Source organism: Poromitra crassiceps (assembly GCF_964638095.1).
Source record: "Poromitra crassiceps genome assembly, chromosome: 16".
Taxonomy (NCBI): Eukaryota; Metazoa; Chordata; class Actinopteri; order Beryciformes; family Melamphaidae; genus Poromitra; species Poromitra crassiceps.
Genome location: NC_139645.1, coordinates 22,709,111 through 22,735,287, shown reverse-complemented (window position 1 = coordinate 22,735,287; position 26,177 = coordinate 22,709,111). Strand labels below are relative to the sequence as shown.

At 47.6% G+C, this 26,177-nt stretch overlaps 3 protein-coding genes across 3 annotated transcripts in view; 2 read left to right on the top strand and 1 right to left on the bottom strand.

Moving 5' to 3' along the window:
• Positions 1-26,177, bottom strand: part of LOC310791526 (synapse-associated protein 1-like) — a gene marked incomplete at both ends in the record, with an annotated part of 582,682 nt that overhangs the window by 209,023 nt on the left and 347,482 nt on the right. The gene's annotated exons all lie outside the window — the stretch shown is intronic.
• Positions 1-26,177, top strand: part of LOC310791009 (synapse-associated protein 1-like) — a gene marked incomplete at both ends in the record, with an annotated part of 92,326 nt that overhangs the window by 25,996 nt on the left and 40,153 nt on the right. The window lies entirely within an intron of this gene.
• Positions 1-26,177, top strand: part of LOC310791108 (uncharacterized protein) — a gene marked incomplete at its 5' end in the record, with an annotated part of 71,213 nt that overhangs the window by 12,436 nt on the left and 32,600 nt on the right. The window contains 2 exons of the mRNA XM_083652809.1: positions 7,514-7,589; positions 9,837-9,963. Coding sequence (XP_083508935.1) covers positions 7,514-7,589; positions 9,837-9,963 — 203 coding nt within the window. The remainder of the gene's footprint in view (positions 1-7,513; positions 7,590-9,836; positions 9,964-26,177) is intronic.

The following is a 26,177-nucleotide window of genomic DNA, read 5'->3' as shown; positions in this document are numbered from 1 at the left end:
CCAAGGTGAGTAGTTTACCCACTATATATATAGAGAGAGTATAGGCTATATGTGTATATATACCGGTGTGTGTATATATATATATATATACAGTATACTAGTGATGCGCGGGTCACCCAGAACCCGCCGGGTCCCGCGGGCTGGGCCGCCCCGCAGGCGGGCTGGGTTGGCAAATTATGAAAATATCGCGGGTGCGGGCGGGGCAGGCTCAGAACGTGACAAAGCAACATTATTAAATAATTTAGAGCAGTGAAACACGCAGAGTAATTAACCTTAAAGACGTGAACTCTCTCACACGTAGGTACACACAATCAGACAGACTCCTGCTGCACTCTCTATAGCAGGGGTGCCCAAATTATTTCCCATGAAGGGCCAAAACTCAATCTGGGTGGAGGGCCGAGGGCCAAAAATAAACGTTGTGGAATTACATTAAAATGTATTGTGTTTTATAGAAAATTAACATTGTAAATCTAAAATAACATTTCAATATAATAATCTGCTTTTTATCTGTTTGGTAATTGTAATAATTTGCAATTGGTTATATAAAATACATATAAAATCCTCAAGGTACTTTGAAAATCATTTTCGTAGTGGCGACGTATATTGTACTCTTTCAAAACAGCCTGCAAATGAGACAAACCGCTGTTGAATTTACGTCGGTAAAAAAATACTCGTCTTGCCACTCCGTCCTAAACTTTCTTTTGTCAGTGTGCCACTGCCGTGATGATGATCTGTCCATCTTGCTGAGCTGGTGTAAAGCCAGTGACTGGGGAGGGATCAAATATCAGAGCTCACCCCCCAACCAGGTGATTCAGCCAACCAATCAGGAGCAATCAATCCTCAGATAGCAATGCCTCACACCCGTGTGATAGAGTCGGGGAGAGAGAATACCAGCTGCACAAAATTAACGTTAATCGTAGATAGAAGAGTCCCGACATCTCCATTGAGGCGCGGACTGCATAATCGGGCACGTCGGGCAACTGCCCGGTGGCCTGGCCTGCAATTTTTTTTTTTTTTTTTTTTTACCCCCAAATCCGTGGCGGGCCAAAAAAAAAAGAGCGCGTGCCAAACTTGGCCCGCGGGCCCCAAATTGGGCACCACTGCTCTATAGCCTACATGGAGTAAAGAAACACTTCAATGAGGTAGCCTATGTGGTCTCATAACAAACATTTTGGAAGGATTATTCGCTGTAATTATTATTTGAAGTGTCCATATAATGCCACCGAAGATTTTCTGTTGTGGACTCGACTGTGATCTATTTGTCAACTTTACTGCAACGTGAGTAGGCTGTGAACAATTGAGTGCGCATGAGGTAATTAAAAGAAATCAGACAGCGAGTCTAGCCGTATCTGCAAGCCGTGTGCGCACCTGCTGCACTACTACGTTTAGTAGCCTACTACTGCAACATGGCCAATTGAGAGCGCATGAGGTAATTAAAATAAATGGGGAAGAATAAGAGCTTTTTCTGTAGCCTGCCTAGTGCCTACCTCTACCTGCTACCTTCATTTGAAACACTGCGGTCACGCCATCCGCACTTTGGGGAAGCGTAGTCGGTCGCGCTATCTGAAGACCATGGATTAATTGAAGAAAGACCGACATGAAAGCAGCAGCGCAACTCATCCAGAGCACTGAGAGCAGTATAGTAGGCCTAGGCTACAACTGTTGTCGCGCACGGCAGCATGTGAGTGTCTGTGTGTGTGTGAGAGAGGGGGGAGAGAGATTTATTGGAACATCAGGCTTCAGGGTGCAGGCTTCAGTTCACCCGGTGGCGCTGCTCTGTGGCGACCCGGGCTCTAGTGCTGCTATCGGTCTATGCTGTTTTTCGTTACGTTTATGTTTTATGTTGTCTGGTACACGTCCTCTGCATTGCGCTTTTCATGTGGAAGTGTGTGATAGCCGGGGTCTGTGTTGTCACGAATATCCGACTCGATCTGCCTGCGATGCGAACTGACGCTAACAGCTGTTAGCCAAATAGCTAACTAGCTTAGCGCAACTAGGACCTCCACGGAGCCACCAATGCGTGGATGCTCTTACCGCTGTTAATCCGCCTCAATTTGGGACATGGCGGCTCTGATGACTCTGCTGCTGCTTTCCCTGCTGTGTGGGGAACTACTGTGCAAGAGCGGGCCTGAAACCCTACCATCACGTTCGGCAACGCACCGCGTCTACACGAGAGAGGCCCTGCTCGCCCTGCGGCACACTGGGGTCACGCCGCCTGCGAACCTCCCGGAGGCCGTCACCGAGAGGACGACTGGCGGGTCTAGACGGAGGAAGAGGGGCCAGAGAGGAGGCGTCAGGCGACGTCTCCGAAGAAGGGGTAACAAGCCCCCTCTGCCCTCTATCATTTTAAGCAACGTGCGTTCCTTACGGAGCAAAATGGATGAGCTCCGTGTAAACACCAGATTCTGTCACGAGTACAGGGAGGCCAGCTTGATGGTGTTTACAGAATCGTGGCTGCGTCAAGACACTCCTGACTCCATGCTGGAGTTGGAAGGTTTTTCCACCATTCGGGCCGACCGGGAGGCTTCGTCGGGGAAGACGAGAGGCGGAGGTATCTGCATGTATGTGAGTAACAGATGGTGCAGCCAGTTCACCATCAGAGACAAATACTGCGATCCAGACATCGAACTGCTCTGCCTCTCCCTGCGACCGTTCTATCTCCCGAGGGAGTTTGGGAATATTATTATATGTGCTGCTTATGTTCCACCTAGTGCTAATGCTGCCAGAGCAGCCAAACGCCTGTCTGACTGTGTTCACACACAACTTCAACGAACTCCGGGGGCCCCCGTCTTTTTGCTGGGTGATTTCAATCACTGCAGACTTGAGCCAGCTTTTCCTGGTTTCCACCAGTATGTCAAATGCGGTACGAGGAATAGTAGTGTTCTAGATAAATGTTATGGTAACATCAAAAGCGCTTTTAAAGCCAAATCACTTCCTCCCCTTGCCAACTCTGATCATTCCACTGTTTTCCTTTTGCCTACATACAAAACAGTGTTTAAATCTAGCAAGCCGCTGCCCAAAACTGTGCTGCAGTGGTCAGATGATAGTGTGGAGACACTTAAAGGCTGCTTTCTGTGCACGGACTGGAACATCTTTAACACTCTGGAGTTAAATGAGGCAACAGAGACAATCTCAGACTACATAACCTTCTGTATTGACAACGTGGTCCCAAAAAAGAACATTCTCCACTTCCCCAATAACAAATCATACATCACTAAGGACGTTAAAGCATGCATCAACAAAAAGAAAAATGCTTTTAAAAATGGGGACAGAGGGGGTGTGGCCGCAGCGCAAAAAGAACTGAATGGGATGCTGAGGAGGGCCAGAGGGCGCCATCGGGCTGCCCTGGAGGAGAGTGTCTCTACCATGAACTCTAAGAGGTTATGGGAATGTATGAAAAGTATTACAAACATGAACCCTAACCGCAAGCACATTGTCACTTTGAATGACTTGGAGAAGGCCAACGAGTTGAATGAATTCTTTCTCAGATTCGACTCGGATGCGGTAGCGGATTTTAATTTCAATTCTAATTCTGTTGTTTTTCCTTCTTGTAGTGAGTCTGAGCGATTGGTTATTGAGCCTCTTGAGGTACAGAGCATCTTTAGCAAGATAAGCAATAAGAAATCCACAGGGCCGGACGGTCTGCCAGCTTTTGTGCTCAGATCTTGTTCTGAAGAACTTACAGCTGCCTGGTGCCCGATCTTCCAGCGGTCTTTAGATAGCCATACTGTTCCTGCTCTGTGGAAAAAATCTCTGATCATTCCTGTACCAAAAGTATCCTGTCCTGCTGTGAACAAAGATTTCAGACCTATTGCCCTTACATGTGGGGTAATGAAATGTTTTGAAAAAGTGATTGTCAAACAACTTAAAGCAGAAATGTCCCCCTGCATGGACCCGTTGCAGTTTGCCTACAGGGAGGGTCGTAGCACTAAGGATGCTGTGGCTTGTGTGACTCACCTAATTAGCAAGCATTTAGACTCACACCCCAAAGCCTACGCACGAGTTCTGTTCGCAGACTTTAGTTCTGCATTCGACACACTCCGTCCCCTGCTGCTAGTTCAGAAGTTAGTCAAGATGAACATAAACCCGTTCATCATCAAATGGTTTTATTCTCTTTTAACAGATAGGACTCAACAGGTGAAGGTTAATTCCTCCATCTCCACTGTTAAACATTGCAGCACTGGTGCCCCCCAGGGGGGAGTGAGCTCACCTTTTCTTTTTACTGCCTATACTAATGACTGCAGGAACAGTGAGCCATGCAACTTTGTCATCAAGTTCTCGGATGACACCATTATTTTAAGCTTACTGAAAGGAGACGACTGTCCTTCTGTCTACTACAGGGAAATCGTCAGTTTTAATGACTGGTGTGTCAGGAATCACCTCACTTTAAACACGAGTAAAACCAAAGAAATGATCTTTGACCCAAGAACAGTCAGGGTCCATGACCCCGTGGTCATTGAGGGCAGCACGATCGAGCAGGTCTGCTCGTACAAATATCTGGGGATCCAGATGGACCACCTGCTCAAATGGAATGTCCACGTGGACTATCTTTGCTCCAAATTAGCGCAACGCCTGCACTTTCTACGTAGACTCAGACTGTATGGCGTGAGCAAGAACATTATGTCCACATTCTACAAAGCCGTATTGGAAAGCCTGATTACCGTAGATATGGCATGGCGGCTTGGTTTGGGTCTCTGAACGTTCAGCTCAAAACTAGAATCCTGAAAATGGTCCACACAGCTCAGAAAGTGATTGGAACCAATGATTCGGTGTCACTCCAGTCCATCTTCGAGAAAAAGGTTATCAGCCTGGCTCACAAAGTCTTGACTGATCCCTCTCACATTTTATATTCTGAGTATGAGCTGCTTCCATCTGGGAGGAGATTCCGAGCCTGTAGACACAAAAGTAACCGCTACAAGCTATCATTTCTTCCCACCTCAATTGTTCTGTTGAACAAACAGCCCTCTCTTCCCCCATGTGTAGCACTCCAGTGAGGTGTGGGAGGTACCCCAAGTAGGTACGCTGCGTCTCCTTTACTGCTTTTACTTTGGTTTTATTTCTCTTAGTTCGTACTTTGGTTTTATTTCTCTTATTTCATAATCCTATTTTAATGTTTTATCCTTTTATTCTTTTATTTTATTTTTATTCTATGTTTCTATGGGTTTATGGTTTTATTGCTTATTTTACTTCCCTTACTAAGGGATTGATGAATATATTTACTGTGCAATAGGGTTGTGCAATCAGTACCTTAGCTGGTACACTTCCTGTGCCCTCAGTGCAATGCTGTGAATGTGACTGTGATCGTTCTGTTTTGTATTACTTGTCTGTCACACCTGTTGTTGTATAAAAGCACTTTTGCCCAAGACAAATTTCCCTCCCGGGACAATAAAGTATATCTCATCTCATCATCTCATCTCTCATCATCTCTCATCTCATCTCTCTCATCTCATCTCATATTAGCTACTTTGCACACCTTGGAAGCTCCGCTGTGCTCCTCCTGAGTCCGGAGACATATTACATTAAATTGGCCGTTGCGGGCTGCTGGGTTGGGCTGGGTTCGGAATTTTCAGATATTTTAACGGGCTGGGCGGGGCGGGCTGGCTCCAATGATGGGTTGGGTTGGGGCGGGCCTTAAAAAACCCTGACCCGCGCATCACTAATATATACATATATACAGTATATACTCTCCATATACTCTGTTGGGGGAGGTGGAAAAGTTGGCCGTATCGATAAAAGGTAAATGTGATAAATGCAGTGGAAACAGATTAAGTGAATCTTCTGCCGTCTCTCCATTCAAAAACCACACAGTTTCATGTTGACATGTCGGCATAGAGACACTGCGTAACGCGTCATCATTCAGAAACCACGCCCAAGACGGGGGAAAACAGAAAACCCCCCTCCAATCCTGGCGTTCTCCTATGTCACGTGCATGGTTGCGTGTTGCACAAAAAGATCGTATATACGGAAGATGATCACTCCAACTTACTTCCTTGACAGCTAGATCCACATTTTTCTTCTTGCCAATTCTCAATGGCTTCCTTGTTTTGCTCAGGAGTACAACAAAACGTTAACTGGTGATTTTTTACATTTGTTGTCTGCGCAGCCCACCACACAACAGCTTTTAGCTATGTTTAATTCAAGGAAAATGATGCTCGTGTGTGGAAATGAACGGAGCCTTTCCCCCGTGATGGGCGTGGCCTATTTCATGCAGTGTCTCTATAGCCTACACTAAATAGGACTACACTTGTAAGGTAAATAAGCAGCACAATTTTTACACCACCGTGGTGTGTTTCAACAGAAGAAGACTGGGATTACCGGTAATGTTAATATGTGACTCACTTCTAGAATTGCTCCGTGGATTATAACGTTATGCTTGCCGAGTTGAAGAAGAGTGGCACCTGGTAATCCAGATGGCTGGTCAGGGGTAGAGAAATTACTTTGATTGGCTGGTCAGGGGTAGAGAAATCACTGATTGGCTGGTCAGGGGTAGAGAAATCACTCTGATTGGCTGGTCAGGGGTAGAGAAACACATTAAACGCTCTGCTCATTTTCCAACTTCATCTGATCAATCCAATACACGGATATTTTCACGACGTGACTTTGGGAAAGTCTATCACCTCTCGCTGCATGATACTCATTTAGTGTGGTTTCTCCTTATTATTCACCTCCACCTCTTCCTCCGCCAAGAACTCACAATTGGTCGCCGCAATTGCTTCTTCCTGAAAACGTGTGACAAGTAAAAAAGATGTGCTTAAGATTAGGGTTTTCTTATCTAACCACGACCATAACCAAACCCTAACCCTAACCACATTGTTGTACTTGCCTAAATCTAATGTTTTATAAAAATGTGTGTGGTTAGGGAAGGGCTTCTAGTCATGAGTCCAGACAGGCAGCTGCTAATATGGCTGGTAGGCAAGTGTTCACTGAGCCTTGGCTGAGGAGCTCTTTAGCATCATAGATTTTCAGCCTAGCTACCAGGCCAAGCCCCAGCAGCAGCCTAGCTACCAGGCCAAGCACCAGCAGCAGCCTAGCTACCAGGCCAAGCCCCAGCAGCAGCCTAGCTACCAGCTGAACCACCAGCAGTCTGTGTGCCTGCCTCTCCTGAACCAACTAACCTGTGAAGAGCCCATCCTGATTGTCTTCTTCATAAAGACACAGATACCTTCACAATGTTCATAATGTGTTTCTCTCAGGATGCAGCAGGAGAGAGCAGACTCCCCTGAGCCCAGCTGTGTGTCCATGAAGAGTGACTGGTCTATGCGTCACCCTTTTAACTTCAAAGATGGACAGCACTCTACTGATCTGAGGTATTGATTTGAAACTGATGATCACAACAGATACACAGTTATCAGATATAGAATTGGTCCGATCCTTCATCACATCCAGTTGAGTTCATTGTGTGTGTGTGTGTGTGTGTGTGTGTGTGTGTGTGTGTGTGTGTGTGTGTGTGTGTGTGTTTGTGTGTGTTTGTGTGTGTGTGTGTATGACCTCATACATCATGTCCTCTCAACAGAGTCGAGGAGATGTCAGAGGTTTCCAGTGGTCAGTCTGCCCAGGAGCATCAAACAGACCTGGACTCCATATTTATGGTGTGAAAATAAAATAACACATTTTACTTCAGCTACACACAAAAACACCTTGTACTTCACCATCAAGTGAAATCAACCTGTTACAAAAAGGACAGAGGCTACTGTATCACGGCTAGTTATTTTGGTTAGGAGTTACTAAGGGGGTATTCACACCTATCTCGTTTGGAGCAGTTGTTTCGAAACAGAGAGCGTTTTCCCCCTTGGTGCGGTTCGTTTGGGGGAGTGTGAACACAGCAATCGCACTCGGATGCGGGACAAAACAAGCGGACCGAGATCGCCAAGAAAGGGTGGTCTCGGTCCGCTTTAAACGAACTCTGGTGCGGTTCGTTTGTGGTGAGAACGTGATCCAACCTCGATCCGCCGTAGCATACAGTATAAACCATTCTGGTCATTATAATGTCCCAACTCAGTCTCACAAAGAATTGTGACATAGTAACGTGGGTCCACAGCCCAGACGTTCTACTTTCACCAAAACACATTTAAAATGGTTCAGAAATAAAGTTTGTGCCCCTAGCAACAGTGGGATATCCAGACATCAATCAGATCTAATGGCCTTTTCTGCTGGATATCGCCCACACCTCCATCACACTCACGCTGGATTCGTGAGCTAATGTCATTTCTTAAACTAGAAAAAGTCAGATGCACAGTCCAGGGTTCTCTGGAAAAGTTTGAAATTACTTGGCACCCCTTCTTAGATTACGGTATTACCATAAGGAATTTGATGCAAGAACTTTAGATTAGTAGCCCCCAACAGCTCTACCCTACCCTCTTCCCACCCCCCTCTTGTTCTTTCCTTGTCTCTCTTATTTATTTTTTATTTATTTATTTATTTATTTATTTATTTATTTATTATTATTTATTTATTTTACACTTGGTTGTCATTGCATCACAATTATTCAGGAGATTGTATACATGTATGACATCATGCAACCTTGCACCTATTTTGTATTGTCTGTCTTCTACGGGGTTTGTTTTTTCTTGTTTGTATTGTTTAAAAACGAATAAAAACAATTTGAAATAAAAGAAATAAAGTTTGTTTGACCACTAGAGGGCAGGGCCGAGGCGGGGATGATGCTCCCACAACTCGCTACTGCGTTATTTCGAATCCACATAGGTTACGCCAAAACCACGCCCTGTGCCCGCCTACACAGCAGTCAAGCGCCGCCCGGGATTGGCCAAGAGCAAGTCTTTTGTCTTCTTTTGACAGCTGGAATCTCCCACACCACAAACACTGCACGGCACGCAGCCCAGCGATTTCATGAACCAACTGAATTGTTCTTGATAGCGGACATTGAAAATAAATTCCTGTAATAACTCCAATGAAAACGTAACACAAGCTTTTAACACACAATCGATTTTTAAACATTTATTTCAAAACATCATTGTAAAATTCAGGCCTTTAGCCAAAGCTTCAATAACAGAGCTCAGCTGACAGTTTAACCTGCAAATGAAAAATATAAAAAATATAAAATTAAAAATCCAATAGGCTACAGCACATAGGCCTAGCAACCCCCCCCCCCCCCCCCCCCCCCCCCAGTCCAGCCGTTTGTTCCAGGCCAGTGAAGTCCCAACAATCTCCAAAAACATGCAATAATATAAAATCATAGATAAAAAGTTGAATCATACACAATAAATAAAACCAAAAGTAAAGGGTTAGCCTTCCCAATGGCCAAGGGCAGCATCTGTTATTCTGGCCTCATAATAAGCACTGAGGCGGGTGGTCAGAAAGTCAAATAACATTAAAATACATTGTATGCTTTGGTGCGATGTAGGATTTTGTCTTTCAATATCCTCATTGCAGCCTCGCTTGGTGTTGTTGCTTCTCACAGGAATGGTGTCCCTGTAACAGAGAGCCCAACATGAGCATGAGCGCCTGGCCAATCCCGGCGCTTGACTGCTGTGTAGGCGGGCACATGGCGTGGCTTTGGCGTAACCTATGTGGGATTCGAAATAACGCCTCGCTACTGGGGCAACTCGGTGGTCACAGCCGGCTCAGTAACCAGGAAGTAGCTGTGGACTGAGGCAGAAACTGATGTTCACATTCAACAATTTTAGAGCCATTGTTGTGAAACTAGAAGGCTTTGTGCTGTGGGTCAACATTTCTATTCCATAATTATTTATGAGATCATGTTGAATCTCCATGCTGCACTCTTTAGATCAGTGCAGGCTTTCAGTCTCTGAAGATGGATGTAATTTTGTCTGCAGATTTTAGTATGAAGGTTTAATATGTACATTATTCTGTTCCAGCTGCTTGAGGAGAACATCGTCACCTTTGTGAAGACGGAGCTGAGAAGGTTCCGGAGGGTTCTGAGTCCAGAGGAGGCAGAATGCTCAGAGAGTCAGAGGGTGGAGGAGGAGGAGGAGGAGGTGGATGGTGTGGAGAAAGAGCCGAGGAGGAGCAAAGAGGCTTTTCTAAACATCACACTTCTCTTCCTGAGGAGAATGAAGCAGGAGGAACTGGCTGAGGAGCTGCAGAGGAGTAAGAGTCTTTAACAGCTTTAAAGGGATAGTTCGGTTTGTTTGAAGTGGGGTCCTATCAGCTAGTTGCATACACTAACTGAAATAGGTACAGTGTTCTGGACGCTGAGCGCACCGTTTATCGAGACCCAGCACTCTAAGCAACAGCCTCCACAGCTCTGTCTCTCTACTCTGTCTCAATACTCAAATCAGTTTTTCATTCCTTGGTTCTCTCTCATTTAGAATACTGCCCTGTAATCTGGTCCTCTGCTTCACAATCTGATCTGCTTCACAATCTGATCTGCTTCACAATCTGATCTGCTTCACAATCTGATCTGAAAAAGTTGCAGGTTGCTCAAAATAAGGCGGCTCGTTTAGCACTCAGTTGTTCATACAGAACAAGTATAAACTTCATGCATGCACAGCTGTCGTGGCTGATGGTTGTACAGAAAATGTCTCTGTGTCTCTTAATGTTACTGCGGAGCATAATTAGTCATAACAAACCATCCAGCTTGGCTGATCAGTTACATATGACCTCTGGGCATGGATACAGCACTAGAGGTGCTGCGGCTGGTCACTTTACACTCCCAGCTCCAAGAACCAATTTTCTGAAAATTACCATTATACTGTATATAGATCAATAGCACTCTGGAACTCTCTGCCAAAGGAAATCATATCTACTGTTAAGAATAAAACTACTTTTAGAAAACTAACAAAGCAATACCTTGCCAAATAACTTTTGTCAATCTGTTCAGTGGTCTTTTTCATGTTTTTTTCTCTGTCTAGTGTGTTTAATTTGTTAAACTGTTATCTGTTAACACGTCATTTCATATTTTCACTCAGTTGTATATCTGTTGACCTTATTAGTTTGTGTTGTTTACAATCAGTGTGTCTAATTGTTTTTTTTATCTTATGTTGGGTCTATTTTTTTATTATATGTTTGTATTTTCTATGTCCAGGACCCCAGGAAGATTAGAGGTGCATTCATGTCCTTCTAATGGGGATCCTTTAATAAACTAAACTAAACTACACGGGGCCAAGAACTAAAACGTAATTTAGCCACCTAAAACAACGCCCACCTAAACAAATCGATATCTGTGAACATGTACGCTCTATTTTGACAATTTTGAGCACTTTACTTTTCCGCCAAACAGCCGTCTCATTCGGCACTGCTTTTTCTCCCAACCGTACAACTACCGTATTCCTCCGCTAAACGCCTGCACAGAGCACAAAGCCGTGATTTACAAAACAGAAAGGCTTAGAAGAGAGACAAAACACTGACTTACTTTAGAGAGAACAAGCCACCTGGCCTCTCTGGTCTGGGACGTTTTCCCCAATTTATCCTGGGAATGGTGAAAAAGGTCTGCAGGACACCCCGGCATTTAGGCAGCATATTATGGAAGTTCCTCGTATCTCTCTTTCTGCCTGTTCACTCTCTGCAAAAGTTCCTCTTCTGTATATTACTCTCTCTGGTTCATAATTGTATCCTCTTGTCACCAAGGTGAATGGCATATCGTCCTCGCTATCAAAATCACTCATATTTTCATTTGTGTATTCTATTTGTTGTGTCTTCACTAACAAGCCGGGAGAAATAACCCAAAATAACAGCTGATCTGTGGAGTAATCCAGCGCCGCGGTTCTGTGCAGGCTTTTAGCGGAGGAATACGGTAGTTGTACGGTTGGGAGAAAAAGCAGTGCCGAATGAGACGGCTGTTTGGCGGAAAAGTAAAGCGCTCAAAATTGTCAAAATAGAGTGTACATGTACACAGATATCGATTTGTTTAGGCCGTTGTTTTAGGTGGCTAAATTACATTTTAGTTCTTGGCCCTGTGTAGTAGAGAGACAGAGCTGTGGAGGCTGTTGCTTAGAGTGCTGGGTCTCGATAAACGGTGCGCTCAGCATCCAGAACACTGAAACTATTTCAGTTAGTGTATGCAACTAGCTGATAGGACCCCACTTCAAACAAACCGAACTATCCCTTTAATGTCATGGAGAGAGAGGGGAGGTGGTGGAGAATGGGTGATTTATGTCTGTTAGAGTTTTGCTTAGTTTTCAAGACAATGATGCTTCCTATAAGTGAAAGAATTGACAAAACAATATAGGAACAAATCATTTGGGGCGCCTCATCTAATTCATTTGAATCAGGTGCACAAGCTGTAGCTGGAAGATGCTGTCAAGCCACAGTTCTCAACCGCAACAAAGAAAGAACATATAACGTAACAAGAAACGTTAGGGTTGTACTACAACCCAGGTTTTACGAGTGAGAACGAGAGCTCTCACTAGTGCCTTAAACGCTGCAACGCAGCCCTATGGAAGACTGTTATTTTGCTCCAAAATTACTTTTCATTAAAACCTGACCACCCACCCGTAGGTGGCGTGGTACCCCCTGGGACTGACACGGATCCACGTGACTACGTCACGTCCTGCCAGCCCAGGGATAATCACTCTAATTTCTTCCAGCCCGCTGAGATCCGACGCACCCCGTGACGCATCGACACAGCAAGGCTGGGTAGTGAGAGCTCTCGTTCTCACTCGTAAAACCTGGGTTGTAGCACAACCCTAACGTTTTACTTTGTTTCGAACTCAAGCTCTCACTAGTGCCTCCATTCAACCGACCTTGCTGCCGGGAGCACCCCACAGGGCGACCCGAAAGGCACCGGTGAACCACGGCCATATGGCAACGTTTATGCCTAACCGAATGACATATTAGAGTGACAACGATACTACTTTCTTGCCACCGACAGCACCGCGTGCGCGAACTGCGAACCGGACACGTCGAGACCGTAGTACCTGACAAAAATGTGATGAGAGGACCATGAGGCCACGGCACACATGTCCTCCACCGACACACCACGCAACAACGCAGAGGATGTCGCAACACCTCGCGTAGAATGCGCCTTGATACCCTCTGGGGGAACCTTGCCCATGGCAGAGTATGCCAACGCGATCGCCTCCACTATCCAGTGTGATAAGCGATCCTTGGAAAGGGGTCCGCCCTGGGCCCTTTGCCCAAAGCAAACCAACAGCTGATCTGTAATGCGTAAAGAACGCGTCCTGGCCACATAGGCCGAGAGCGGCCTTACGGGGCACAGCATGAGCAAACGTCTCTCCTCACCCGTCTCTAACTGAACGGCGGGGGACAGAATGCTGATAAGTCTATGACCATAGACCTAAAGCTGACATTAATAATCTTAGGTTGGTAAGCCGGGTTAGGTCGCAACGTAACCCTGCGCCCATCATTCCCAAAACCACACAGGCCTGCTGCACCGAGAGGGCAATCAGGTCACCAACTCTCTTTCCTGACGACAAGGCCAGCAGCAGCGCGGTCTTTAAAGACAGAACCCTTAAATCGGCGGAGTCCAAGGGCTCAAACGGATGACCCGTTAGCCCGTCCAGCACCGTAACCAGGTCCGATTTGGGGAAAAAACGCACCGCGACGGCGGGCGCAGTTTACGCGCCCCCTTCATGAAGCGCAAGACCAAAGGGTACGCCCCTACGGGGCTCCCTTCAATTCCCATATGGCAAGCAGAATCGCGGCTACGTACACCTTAAACGACTGCGGGGACTGACCCGCGTCAAGCAGGCTCTGAAGGAAACAGAGAACTGGTCGCACACTGCAGTTCACTGGATCCACGCCCTTACTTGCTGCATAGTGCATCCCACATTATCAGGCAAGCCCTGGGCTAGCAACTGGTCCGGTTCAGGAGCCAGACCGCTAGCTTCCACCTGCCTGGGGAGGGGTGGAACACCTCCCCCTCCGCCTGGGATAGGCGATCGGCCCGTACCGGCAACGCCCAGGGCGGATCTTGCGCCAGGGAGACCAGGTCCGCAAACCATGTCTGCCTGGGTCAAAACAGACTAAAACGAGCCGGGGGCGCTGTTCCCTCACCCTGTCCAACACCTGACGGATCAGGGGGGTCGGGGGAAACACATAGCGCCCCTCCCTCGGCCACGCGTGCGCTTTTAGCGCGTCATGACCTAACGGGGGCTGTCCTCCTGGATCGAGAACCACAGTGGGCAGTGTGTCGCGCGCCGCGATGCGAGAGATCGACGCAGGCGCGACCAAACCTGGCCCAACCTGTTCCATCACCCGAGGGTGGAGGCACCACTCCGTATAACGGGGATTGCCTCGAGACAGCAGGCCGGTCGTAACTCCGCCGTCCCGGCAGATAGACCGCTGACACTGAAAGGAGACGGGGATACACCCACAGGTGAATCCCCGCTATGGTTCAGCGCCCCCGACCGCACACCGCCCCTGTTTGTTCAGGTGGGCGATCGCTGCCCTATTGTCCGAGCAAATCAGCACATGGTGCCCATGTGTGAGCCGCTGGAAGTGTTACCTCCGCAGGCCGGGGGGACTGCGGAGGCAACGTTCTCTTTCGAGTCTGGTCGCACGCGGACTTGTCCGCCAGTGCGGCCCCCAAGAGAGCTCCCAACCAACAATGGGCCCACGGCGCCATTGATGGTGGGCTTGTCCTGAAGCAGAGCCCGGCGAAACGCCTTCAGCTCTAGCACGTTTATGTGGCGAAGCTCCTGAGCCTCCCACCGGCCGTTCGCCGAAAAATGCCCGCAAATTGCACCCCCTCACCATCCTGAGCGGGACAGGGCCCCCCCGAGTACCTCTCGAGAGGTAACGGGGGTCCGCCCATATAGCCAGCGCCTGCCAGGCCTGACCTGTCAGAGGAACCCTGCGATGACGGTCCCCGGCCGAGTCCAGGCGAAGCCTGAGAACCATATTTGGACCACGAGAGCATGTGTAGCCTCCCTAGCGGGAGCACATGCAGTGCTGAGGCCATCAGGCCCAACATCACTGTGCACTGATGCACTGACACCGAGGGCACAGACCTAACGTCCTTGGCTTGCTGTCCGAACCGTGCGAGCCTGTCGCTCTGGCGAAAGGCTCGCAGGAAGTCTAGCTCGAGCCCCAGGAAGGCCGCCGCCTGCGCTGGGACGAGGCAACTCTTCTGCCAGTTCACCAAAAACCCTAAGGTTTGCCGGTGATCGGTCACCACCTTGGTATGTTCCGTGGCACGGACCCTCGAGTCGGCCGCTAAGAGAACGTCGTCGAGATATAGGAAGACGCGGATCCCCCTCGCGCGGAGGGGAGCCAAGGCTGTCTCCACGCACACCGTGAGGGTTCGCGGGCTCAAAGACATGCTGAATGGCAAGACACAGAACTCGTAAGCCTTCCCCAGGAAGGAGAACCTCAGGTATTTCCTGTGTCTCCTGACCATGTGGACATGGAAGAACGCACCTTCCAGATCCCCGGAAGTAAGAAATCCCCCTGTCTCAACTCGTTGAACAGGCGGGGAAGAGAGCATTCGGAACGGGACTTCCTCAGCGTCTTGGCCGAAGGTCCAATTTTGGACGCATGGAGCCGTCCTTGTTGGGCACGATAAAGTACCTGTGGTAGAAAACCCAAGCGCACATCTGCCTTGGGAACCGAGCGAATCGCCCCTTTGGCGCAGAACGAATAACCTCCTTGTGGAGTATGTCCATGGCCTCCCCCTCCACGGCCAGATCGGGGGTCCCGTCGAACGTGGGTGTGGGCCTGGCAAACTGTAGAGCGTATCCCCTCTGGAGGGTGCGCCGTAATGGGGACGGGGAACATAGATGCTCCCAGGCATCGAGCCTGTTGGACAAGATGGTCTCTTGTGGCCAAAGGAGCGGAACCCGTCGTGAGCATATTGCTGGGCACCGGGACCTTTTGATCCGGTGCCCTGATGGGGGGGCGGGACGTGAGAGGCTACGCCCCCCCCCCGCCGCATGGACAGTTCCGTAGAAGCTGTGCATGCTGGGGGAGAACTTCTTACGCAAGCTCCGCCTACTGACGCGCTGTTGTATCGAAGTAACCCCCCCCCCTGCCGTGCGCCTTTCGCAGGCTGGGGGGACTGCGGAGGTAACGTTCTTTCTCGAGACGCACGTGGACTTGTCCGACAGTGCGGCCCCCAGGCGAGCTCCCGACCAGCAATGAGCCGTTGGTGCCATTGATGGTGGGCTGTCCTAGGAGCCTCTAGCCGAGGCCAGGCCGTAGCCATGGACCAAGGCGAGCCTTGATGCTGGGTATGAGACCCTGGGCGAGCTCCCGACCGAACTCGGGCCTTGGGCACCGAGGACGGTGGGTCTAAAGCTACAAGCCAAAGGCTGGAACTAAGCCCAGCCTTGGTGAGCCAACCGGTGGGCTTGACCTGGGCGCTGCCAACCGAGGCCAGGCCGTGGCCATGGACCAAGGTGCGCTGTGCCCCCAGCCAGGCTCCCTGCACTTGCAGGGGGCGCCCCAACAAGGGAGTGCGACCCATGGAGAGCTCCCAACCACCCCGGGCCTTGGGCACCAAGGGCGGTGGGCTTGTCCTTAGAGCTACAAGCCAAAGGCTGGCACTGAGCCCAGACCTTGGCGAGCTGTAAGCCCTGCTGGACGCGTAGCGCCAGCAAGGAGCAGTATGTCTATTGTAGCGGAGGTAGCTTGCGCCCAATGTACTTAGCACACAGATACTAACTGCACGGGTGCACGCCAGCTATCTGCAAAATACTATCGTTCTGTGCTAAACAGTACTAAATATTGCTATCTGCACCTATGCAAGGCAAGCTAGCTTTCACACTTCTTTGAGAGGGGACCTTGGTCAGCTCTCAAGAGCTTAGCTGCGGACAAGACTGAGGGTTCAAGGCGCCTGTGCAGCGTGCTCGTGCCCAAGGCAGAACACGCACTTAACGTGCCGATTCATACTCGGCCAAAGTAGTTTTACACACGGCCCATCCCCTCCCTGACCTTCCCTGCTCAGTAGCAAGAGGAAGCAGGAAGCTAACCACTAATAGCAAGCTCCCGCAGGGCGCACCCTATTAGCGGGAGTACTGCTTAAGCAAGCTAGCAGGCTAGCAAGAAGCACAGGCTAGACAGTAAGCAACCCGGAGGCTAGCGAACGTGCGCGTGCAATGGTAACGTAAGCGGCAATAGCCCATCCCGAAGGGGGGACACCAATACCCACAACCTGTTAACCCGAGAGAACAGACGTGGAAGCCACTAGCTAAGCTAGCATAAGCACTGAGAGACAAGCGTGCGCTAACACAAGCCTGCGCACAAGCCGGTGCAGCGAGTCTCTACCCTGAGTAACACGGGGAAGCAAGTGTGACCGCAAGCAAAGGCCAGCAGCCCGCGAAGCTAGTCAATCTCAGAAGAAACTCCTCAGAGGGAGTTACAATCTAGTAGATGCTATTTGCACGAGGCAAGCAACACTTAGCAGACAAGCAAGCTGGCTAAGATGGCGTAAGTACTGAGAGAAGCGGCCCACACAACGTGCGGGGCGAGCTCACCTAGCTAGCGAATCGCCCAGCTAAAATCTCAGAGTGCCCCCTTCGGGGCCGACGCCAGTAAAAGCTACACTACATTTATGTAGGTCCCAGCAACGCCTGAGCGGCGTGCTCCTGCCCTTAGGCATGCACACATCAAATTAATTGTGCCGGTCGTAACCGGCCAGCGTAGCCTCACAGCTAATACAGCACCTAGCTGTTCCCCCCTCTCTCTGCTAACAGGAATAACGGGGTTAACGTGCAAGCTAAGCCTGCAACGGTAAGAGCTGGAGTGCTACACATCACTAGATACTGGCTGCACGGGAGCAAGCTAGCTATCTAGCTAACTGAAGAGCATGGCTTCTAGCTACTACTCTCGCTTAAGGCGCGCCCTACACAGAGGTAGCTGGCGCGAAGTACTTAGCACACAGACACTAACTGCACGTGTGCACGTTAGCTATCTGCCACAATAACCGGGTGCGTTACCCTGTCTGGGGACGCAGCCAGATAGCTGGAGTGCTACAAGGTAGTCCAAGCTAGCTGCACTGAGCAAACTAGCTAACTATCTAACGCGCGCGCTCTAAAGCCAGCGTTTCTAAAGTACCTAGCAAACAGAAGCAACCGCACGGATGCAAGCTAGCTATCTGTGACAACTGTGCTATTTAGCCTGTTGTTCTAGTGCTAACGGTACAAGCTATTCTGCACGTATGCAACCTAGCTAGAGTTATGAGTGCAGACCTGAGTCAGCGCTCAAGCCTAACAACGTTACCCCAGCCGGGGAAAACGTTCACATGAGCTGCACGGCGGCAGCTAAACAACAGTTAACTAAGGAAGATACTCTTAGCTTTTAGATGACTTGTTCCGACGCCGCAGGGTGAAGGGTACAGGGTCGGGTCCCCGAAGCCTGCTTTATCCCGTCCACGCGACCCTCTTGAGGTGGGCAAATCAGACGGAACGAGCCTAGTATCTAAAGCTATGTAAAAGAGCTAACTCATAGTTAACCGTGGAGCTTTCAGAAACACGTCTTCTCAGCGGCTGAAAGAAAGTGATTATCCCTGGGCTGGCAGGACGTGACGTAGTCACGTGGATCCGTGTCAGTCCCAGGGGGTACCACGCCACCTACGGGTGGGTGGTCAGGTTTTAATGAAAAGTAATTTTGGAGCAAAATAACAGTCTTCCATAGGGCTGCGTTGCAGCGTTTAAGGCACTAGTGAGAGCTTGAGTTCGAAACGAAGTAAAACAAATTATTCGAGAGAGAAGAACATTATATTTTGAGTTTTGCTCATTTTGATCTCATTTGACTTGTTAAGACATGTTTAATTTTTTCTGAATGTATTTGAGTCATCATCGGTTTGGAACATGCCAAATCCATTCCAACAAGAACACAAGATAAAGAAACTGAGTTTAGTCCTCCTTCATGTTGGAACTTTACAGTTTATAGTGGCTATAGTTTAAAATGATAGAAGCCATGACCATGTCCAAACTCTGCTGAAAATCTAAACATTTGCCAAACAAGATCTACTCATTACAAGATTTAACGGTAAATGAGCAGAATCCCTCTGGATAATCTGGTAAAATTATTAATTTGTTAATGTGAGTGTAATAAGCTGAACACAGTGGTGCACACTAGGGTTGGCACGATGGACGATGGCATCGACCATCGTTGATGGGCCGACCCCCATCGACCTCTTAGCCTTCTACATCGGACCATCGTGATGTGTGTGTGTGTGTGTGTGTGTGTGTGTGTGTGTGTGTGTGTGTGTGGGGGGCGGTGTGTGGGGGTGTGTGTGTGTGTGTGCGCGCACTCGCGCGCGCATGCGTGTGCGTGCGCATGTGCGTGTGTGTGAGAAAGAGAGACAGTGGCTCCTGCATGGCGAGCAGAGAGATGTGTGACACAGCAGTGAGTGTACTGTGTGTTCAGACTATGTGTCAGTGAATAAATGCTACTACTGTACATATATACTTAAACATGTTTCTGATGTCCGCATTGAGCCTCATTAATAATTTTTTAAATTACAAACCTGTTTGCCGTCGCTTGTCCTTTGATCCGCGTCTTATCTCGTCTTATCTCTTATCTTTTTTCATTTAGTTTTTTTCTCTCTCGTTCTCCACATGCTGAGTGACCTGCTCACCAGAACATTACTCTGTGCTGAGCTCCAAAAGAGTAATGTTATGGATATGATTAAAGATAAGGTAGGCTACTAATCATGTTCAACTGACATGATGCGGTGATATTGTCGCACCAAGCACAGATACCTGTCCTGTACACGGACAGACTTTTAACTCATTGAGTGCCAGCCACTTTTGGAGAACGGACGCTCCCAGTGCCAGAGTTTTCAGAGCGTTTTCAGTGATTTCTCGAGGCCCACAGAATATTGTGTGATATTACTATGTAAACACCGAACACGCAAAAAGAACAAGGAGACTCTATTGTATCATCAGCAAAAAAAAGTTTATTGATACCATTTTCCGTTCTTTAGTTATGAGCCGGAGAAGATAGGTCAAAAACAGCAAAAATATGCTTTTCTATCAGGAAGCTGAGATATTCAGCCTTTTGTGAAATGCATTATTTCAAGCACATTCACTGACTCTAGCTAATATTTTTTTGATGATGTGACCTGGTTTAGTTCTGTGGTGCATGCGTGCCCCACCCCCCTGTCCCCCCCTCTCCCCGCCTCTCCCCGAGTCAGCTGTAAACTCCTCCCCACACGCACAAGTCTATTCGGAGCCTCTGTTTTTGTGCCGCGCGGCTCCTGGCAGCTCACAGCAGCAATGAGGAAATGCCCAATGCGACTGCAGGTAAGGGTTGGCCCTTCGGCGTTGGGTGCTGCCTTTCTGGTGTGTTGAGAAACTATCTATGCAGACAGACAGACAGGCAGAGGAGCTGCAGTTGTGTGCGCGGATTGATTGCTGTTGGCAAGCAGCCCAGAGCCATCATGTAGATGGCTCTGGGCTGCTTGCCAACAGCAATCAATCCGCGCAGCATGAGCGCGGTTTGTTTGATCACGGCTTTGTCAGGCTGCTGTATTCCTGACATTTCTGTCATCTGGAGAGCACTGTCGCCACCTAAGGGTTCTGTAAAATAGGTTATAGACCTCCAATAGCTACTATAGTTGTACAGGAGCTGCGGAAGGCTTTGATCGACGTCCCACCGTCAAAAAACGCATTGGACGTCGAAGGACGTCCGTGGCACTCTACGTCACTATTTAATTGGACGTCGAAGGACGTCAATGAGTTAAAAGGGAGCTGTTGCTCGAAATGAGAGAAAACTTTGCTATGACAGTAAATATTTTTTGAGTGTTTGATTCATTCACTCTTTTGTGAATGTTTATTCACGTTAACTCGGGAGAGACTCAGCAGCTTATCCGTTAAGGAGCGGGCGGCTGTCACAGACAAATGAGGGCGCACTCTGTCATAGCCTCAACACGAGACTCATCAGCCATTGAATGACTGATGAGTCTCATGTTGAGGCTACTCTGGCACAAACTGGACCGTGCGTGAAGTCGCTCGCATTTAGTGTAGAGAACATCAGATTGAATTTACAAACTCACCCACTCCCAGCTCGCCAAAATTAACGTTTGAGAGTAAGGAGACTAAGGACAGGTGGTCAGCTCATTATGCGTCACATGCTGCAGCATGTGGAGGACGCTTTGACAGTAAGCAGGACGCGAGAGAAAAAATCAAAAAGAGGGAGACGCAGATCAAAGGACAAAGCGACGGCAAACAGGTATTAAAGATTTTAATAACGAGGCTCATTGCGGCCATCAGAAACACGTTTAAATGTACCTACAGTAGTAGCATTTATCCACTGCATTCACACACCTCTGGGCTCTGGCTGCCAGGCAGGCACTGCTGTCATCACACATATATATACACACAGCCCCAGCCCCCCAACCTGTCAGCCCCCCCGTCAACAACGATGCCATCGTCCATCGTGAAGTTTCACTGTAGAACCATCACGATGGCTATTTTGTTGACATCGCACAACCCTAGTGCACACTGAGAAACAAAACAGCACCACACCAGTTGTCTTTCACACTGAGCTGCACACAATCAGGACGTGTTTGTCCGCTCACCACTGATGAGCTGAAGAGATGTCATGGAGTGGAGATACACATTTACCAGGAAATGTTCACATTTCTCATGTTTACCAAAACATCTGCTCACTGTTGTTCTTTGTTTGTTCTTTGTTCTTTCAGAAACTCAACATCCACAACAAAAACACAAATCCAGTCTGAAGGAGAAGTTTCAGTTTTTGTTTGAGGGCATTGCTAAAGCAGGAAACCCAACACTTCTGAATCAGATGTACACAGAGCATTACCTCACAGAGGGAGGGAGTGGAGAGGTCAATGATGAACATGAGATCAGACAGATTGAAGCAGCGTCCAGGAAACCAGTGGGACCAGAAACAACCATCAGATGTGAAGACATCTTTAATCCCTTACCTGGTAGAGACAAACCAACCAGAACATTGATGACAAAGGGAGTGGCTGGCATTGGGAAAACAGTCTTAACACAGAAGTTCACTCTGGACTGGGCTGAGGACAAAGCAAACCAGGATATACAATTCATATTTCCATTCACTTTCCGAGAGCTGAATCTGCTGAAAGATAAAGAGTTCAGCTTGGTGGAACTTCTTCATCTCTTATTTCCTGACACCAAAGAAGCAGAAATCTGCAGCTTTGACAAGTTCCAGGTTGTGTTCATCTTTGACGGTCTGGATGAGTGTCGACTTCCTCTAGACTTCCAGAACAACGAGATCCTGACTGATGTTACAGAGTCGACCTCAGTGGATGTGCTGCTGACAAACCTCATCAAGGGGAATCTGCTTCCCCTTGCTCGCCTCTGGGTAACCACACGACCTGCAGCAGCCAATCAGATCCCTGGAAGGTTTGTTGACATGATGACAGAGGTGAGAGGCTTCACTGACCCACAGAAGGAAGAGTACTTCAGGAAGAGATTCACAGATGAGCAGCAGGCCAAAAGAATAATCAAAGACATCAAGACGTCACGAACCCTCTACATCATGTGCCACATCCCAGTCTTCTGCTGGATCACTGCTACAGTTCTGGAGGATCTGTTGAAATCCAGTGAGGGAAAGAACCTGCCAAAGACCCTGACTGAGATGTACATCCACTTCCTGGTGGTTCAGTCCAGACAAGGGAACATCAAGTATCATGAGAGAGCTGAGACAGAGACCAGGGAGATGATTCTCTCTCTGGGAAAACTAGCTTTTGAGCAGCTGGAGACAGGCAACCTGATCTTCTATGAAGCCGACCTGACAAAGTGTGGCATTGATATCACAGCAGCCTCAGTGTACTCAGGAGTCTTCACACAGATCTTTAAAGAGGAGTGTGTGTTGTACCAGCAGGACAAGGTCTTCTGCTTTGTCCATCTGAGCATTCAGGAGTTTCTGGCTGCTGTCTACATGTTCCACTGTCACACAAACAGAGATGAGAGGGTACTGGAGACATTCCTGAAAGAAGAAGAAGCTGGTGAACAATCCCTGGATGTCTTCCTGAGGAGAGCCATGGTCAAATCCCTGAAGAGTAAAAATGGCCACCTGGACCTCTTTGTCCGCTTCCTTCATGGCCTCTCACTGGAGTCCAGCCAGAAACTCTTACGAGGCCTGCTGGGTCAGACAGAGAGCAGGCCTGAAAGCATCCAGAGAGCCATCAGTAACCTGAAGAAGATGAACAGTGATCGTCTTGAATATGCACATTACTTAACCTCTCCTGAAAGAAGCATCAACATCTTCCACTGTTTGATGGAGATGAATGACCAGTCAGTACACCAGGAGATCCAAAAGTTCCTGAAGTCAGAGAACAGATCAGAGAGTAAACTCTCTGAGATCCACTGCTCAGCTCTGGCCTACATGCTGCAGATGTCAGAGGAGGTTCTGGATGTGTTCGACCTGGAGGCCTACAACACATCAACAATGGGGCGACAGAGACTGATCCCAGCTGTGAGGAACTGCAGGAAGGCTCGGTTAGTACTCTGTTAGTAACAGTATAGAACAGTCTAGACAAGCGGTTTTAAAAGTGTGAGGCGCGCCTCCCCTGACGTGACGCGGAAAAAATGTAAGAAAATGCACAGCCTCCACCAGATATGTCCGTGCAGTCACAAAAGTAGCGTACGCAGAATGACGGAATTTACGTCACGCAGACCGTGGCTTTATCCGGGGGCACAGCACCCGCAGTCTGACTGCCTCTGTGAGGTGAGCTCAGGCTGTCAGAGGAGAAACCAGGAAGAAGGAAAACTCAATTTTTTTTAAATGCGCGTTTCACCAATCCAATTGCGGCAGTTATTTGTATGTACATCAAACACATATATGGTCATATTTTTGTATCTGTTGGGGAGCTATTTCAGACAAATTTTACTAGATTTATGGGGCTGGGGAACTGTCTGTCCACGCTGGCCAGCCTGGCTGCAGACACAGTCCATAGAGGATGAACATACAGAGAACTCAACATTTACTCGATACACTGCACGGGGCGGGTATCCCGCTAGTTATAATAAAGAGGATTAAAAAAACGATTTCAAAGTCCTTCAGAGTGGATACAGATGTATACAATGTTTCAAAGAGGATATTTGAAAATAGCAGGATCAAGAGGTTTTAAAATATAAAAGAATATAGGATAAAGATGTTTACAACATTTTTGGAACACGTTATGCCCGAGTGGAGCATAGAACAATAATAGTAGGTAATAATGAGAGAGAGAGAGAGAGAGAGTGTGTGTGTGTGTGTGTGTGTGTGTGTGTGTGTGTGTGTGTGTGTGTGTGTGTGTGTGTGTGTGTGTGTGTGTGTGTGTGTGTGTGTGTGTGTGTGTGTGTGTGTGTGTGTGTGTGTGTGTGTGTGTGTGTGTGTGGGGACAGACAATGTTATTGTCTGTCACAAAGCATCAGACATTTTTCCTTCGACCAGGCTCAGGTGCATGTTACAAAACACACAGACACATATAATTAAAAACACAACTGACAAAAGCAGTGTTAAGATGTTAAAAGTGCAGTGCCCATTTAAAAGACAATACTAGTAATAATACTAATGTATTATATAAACCATATATATACACACCTATATAAACTATAGCATATATATATATATATATATATATATATATATATATATATATATATGTATATATATGTATATATATATATATATATATATATATATATATATGTATATATATATATGTGTATATATATATATATATATATATATATATTGTAGGGAATGACAAATGAGGAAGGTAAAAGTTGATCCAGCAGGTTTCTGGCATCGTTTATTTACAGATCCTTATCTATGTACATGGAAGTTACAGCACGTTGGTAGCTATAGCTAAGAGTGGTAAGCTAGCTAGTAGCTGCAGGCTGTGTAGTGGTCTAGTTGCCTCCTGTGCTAGGAGACGAGACTCAAGAACAAGAGACTTGATTAGCTTAAATAGCCCCAGCTGCTCAATCCACCAGAGTCACATGACTGCACTTGAGGTTTCTGTCCCAAGTCCGCTATAGATCGCTAGCAGACTATGTTGTGGTCACCACAATATATATATATATATATGTGTGTGTGCACAGTATATACCGTATATGTGTGTGTGTGTGTGTGTGTGTGTGTGTGTGTGTGTGTGTGTGTGTGTGTGTGTGTGTGTGTGTGCGTGCGTGCGTGCGTGCGTGCGTGCGTGCGTGCGTGCGTGTGCGCGCGCACACCAGGAACTAATCTCCCATGCAGACCCTGGCACCCTGGATTCCCCCAGTCTTCTCCTGCCTTCAGCTCATGTCACAAATATCATAATTACAGAGAGTCACATGACTGAGCTGACAAAGTGGTAAATATGATGCTGTAGGCTCAAAACTTTAAAAGTTACTAAACCCCAACTAAATCTGTGTTGAAGCCAGACTGACTCTAATGGTGTCAGACTGTTCTACTGAGCTGTTTTACCACAACTGAACAGCCTGTGGAGCTCACACTGAAATCTCCATCATTTTTCATTATTTTCTTCAACTGTTTTTTACAGAAATGCTTTAATATGATACAATTGCATTCATGTATTATTTTCTGTTTGGTTTATGCTTATATTATACATTAATCACTTTTGGAAAATGTCAAATTCTATAGTATAAATTATTGCTATTAGTATTATTATTATTATTATTTATTAGTAGTATATGTCAGGAGGAGAGGAGGAGTGCTTAATAGGTTTTGATTAGGATGCTGGTCTGATAATCTCTCATTTTACATTAAATCTGTAAACAGTCTTTCTATCTGTGAACTCTGAGACCTCAGCTCTGAAGTCCTGGGGCCGGTTGCACAAAACACCTTGAGTTAAGATTTTCCTTAGAGTCTGAGTCCATAAAATAAAATTGGTTGCACAAAACACCCTTATAAATCTTCTCCTTAAGGTTAAAATGTTAATGGACACTTTAAATCTTAACTCAAGGTGTTTTGTACAACCGGCCCCTGGTCTCAGCTCTGGAGTCCTGGGGCCCTATCTTGGTACAAGCGCTATTTGCTTTTTGCACTTGCTCCCTGGATTGCAAACCATCTTCGGTACGATAGCGTCCACTTTTGCACCGGGTTTTCCGGCCCGGCGCATCTGTGGGTGTGCCTCATGGTAAACCAGGCATGGCCACGCTAAATCCTCACGTTTGCTATCATCCCTGAGCGCACCATTATTCTCCGCGCTGCTCCAGCAGTGCACGGGAAATCCTTGGGGCCCTATCTTGGTACAAGCGCTATCCGCTTTTTGCGCTTGAGCCCGGGTTTGCACGCCTTAAAACGCGTGTCTTTTGCTTTGTGTGTTGGCACGATACCTTCCAGTTTTGGGCCAAACACAGGTGTGGGCG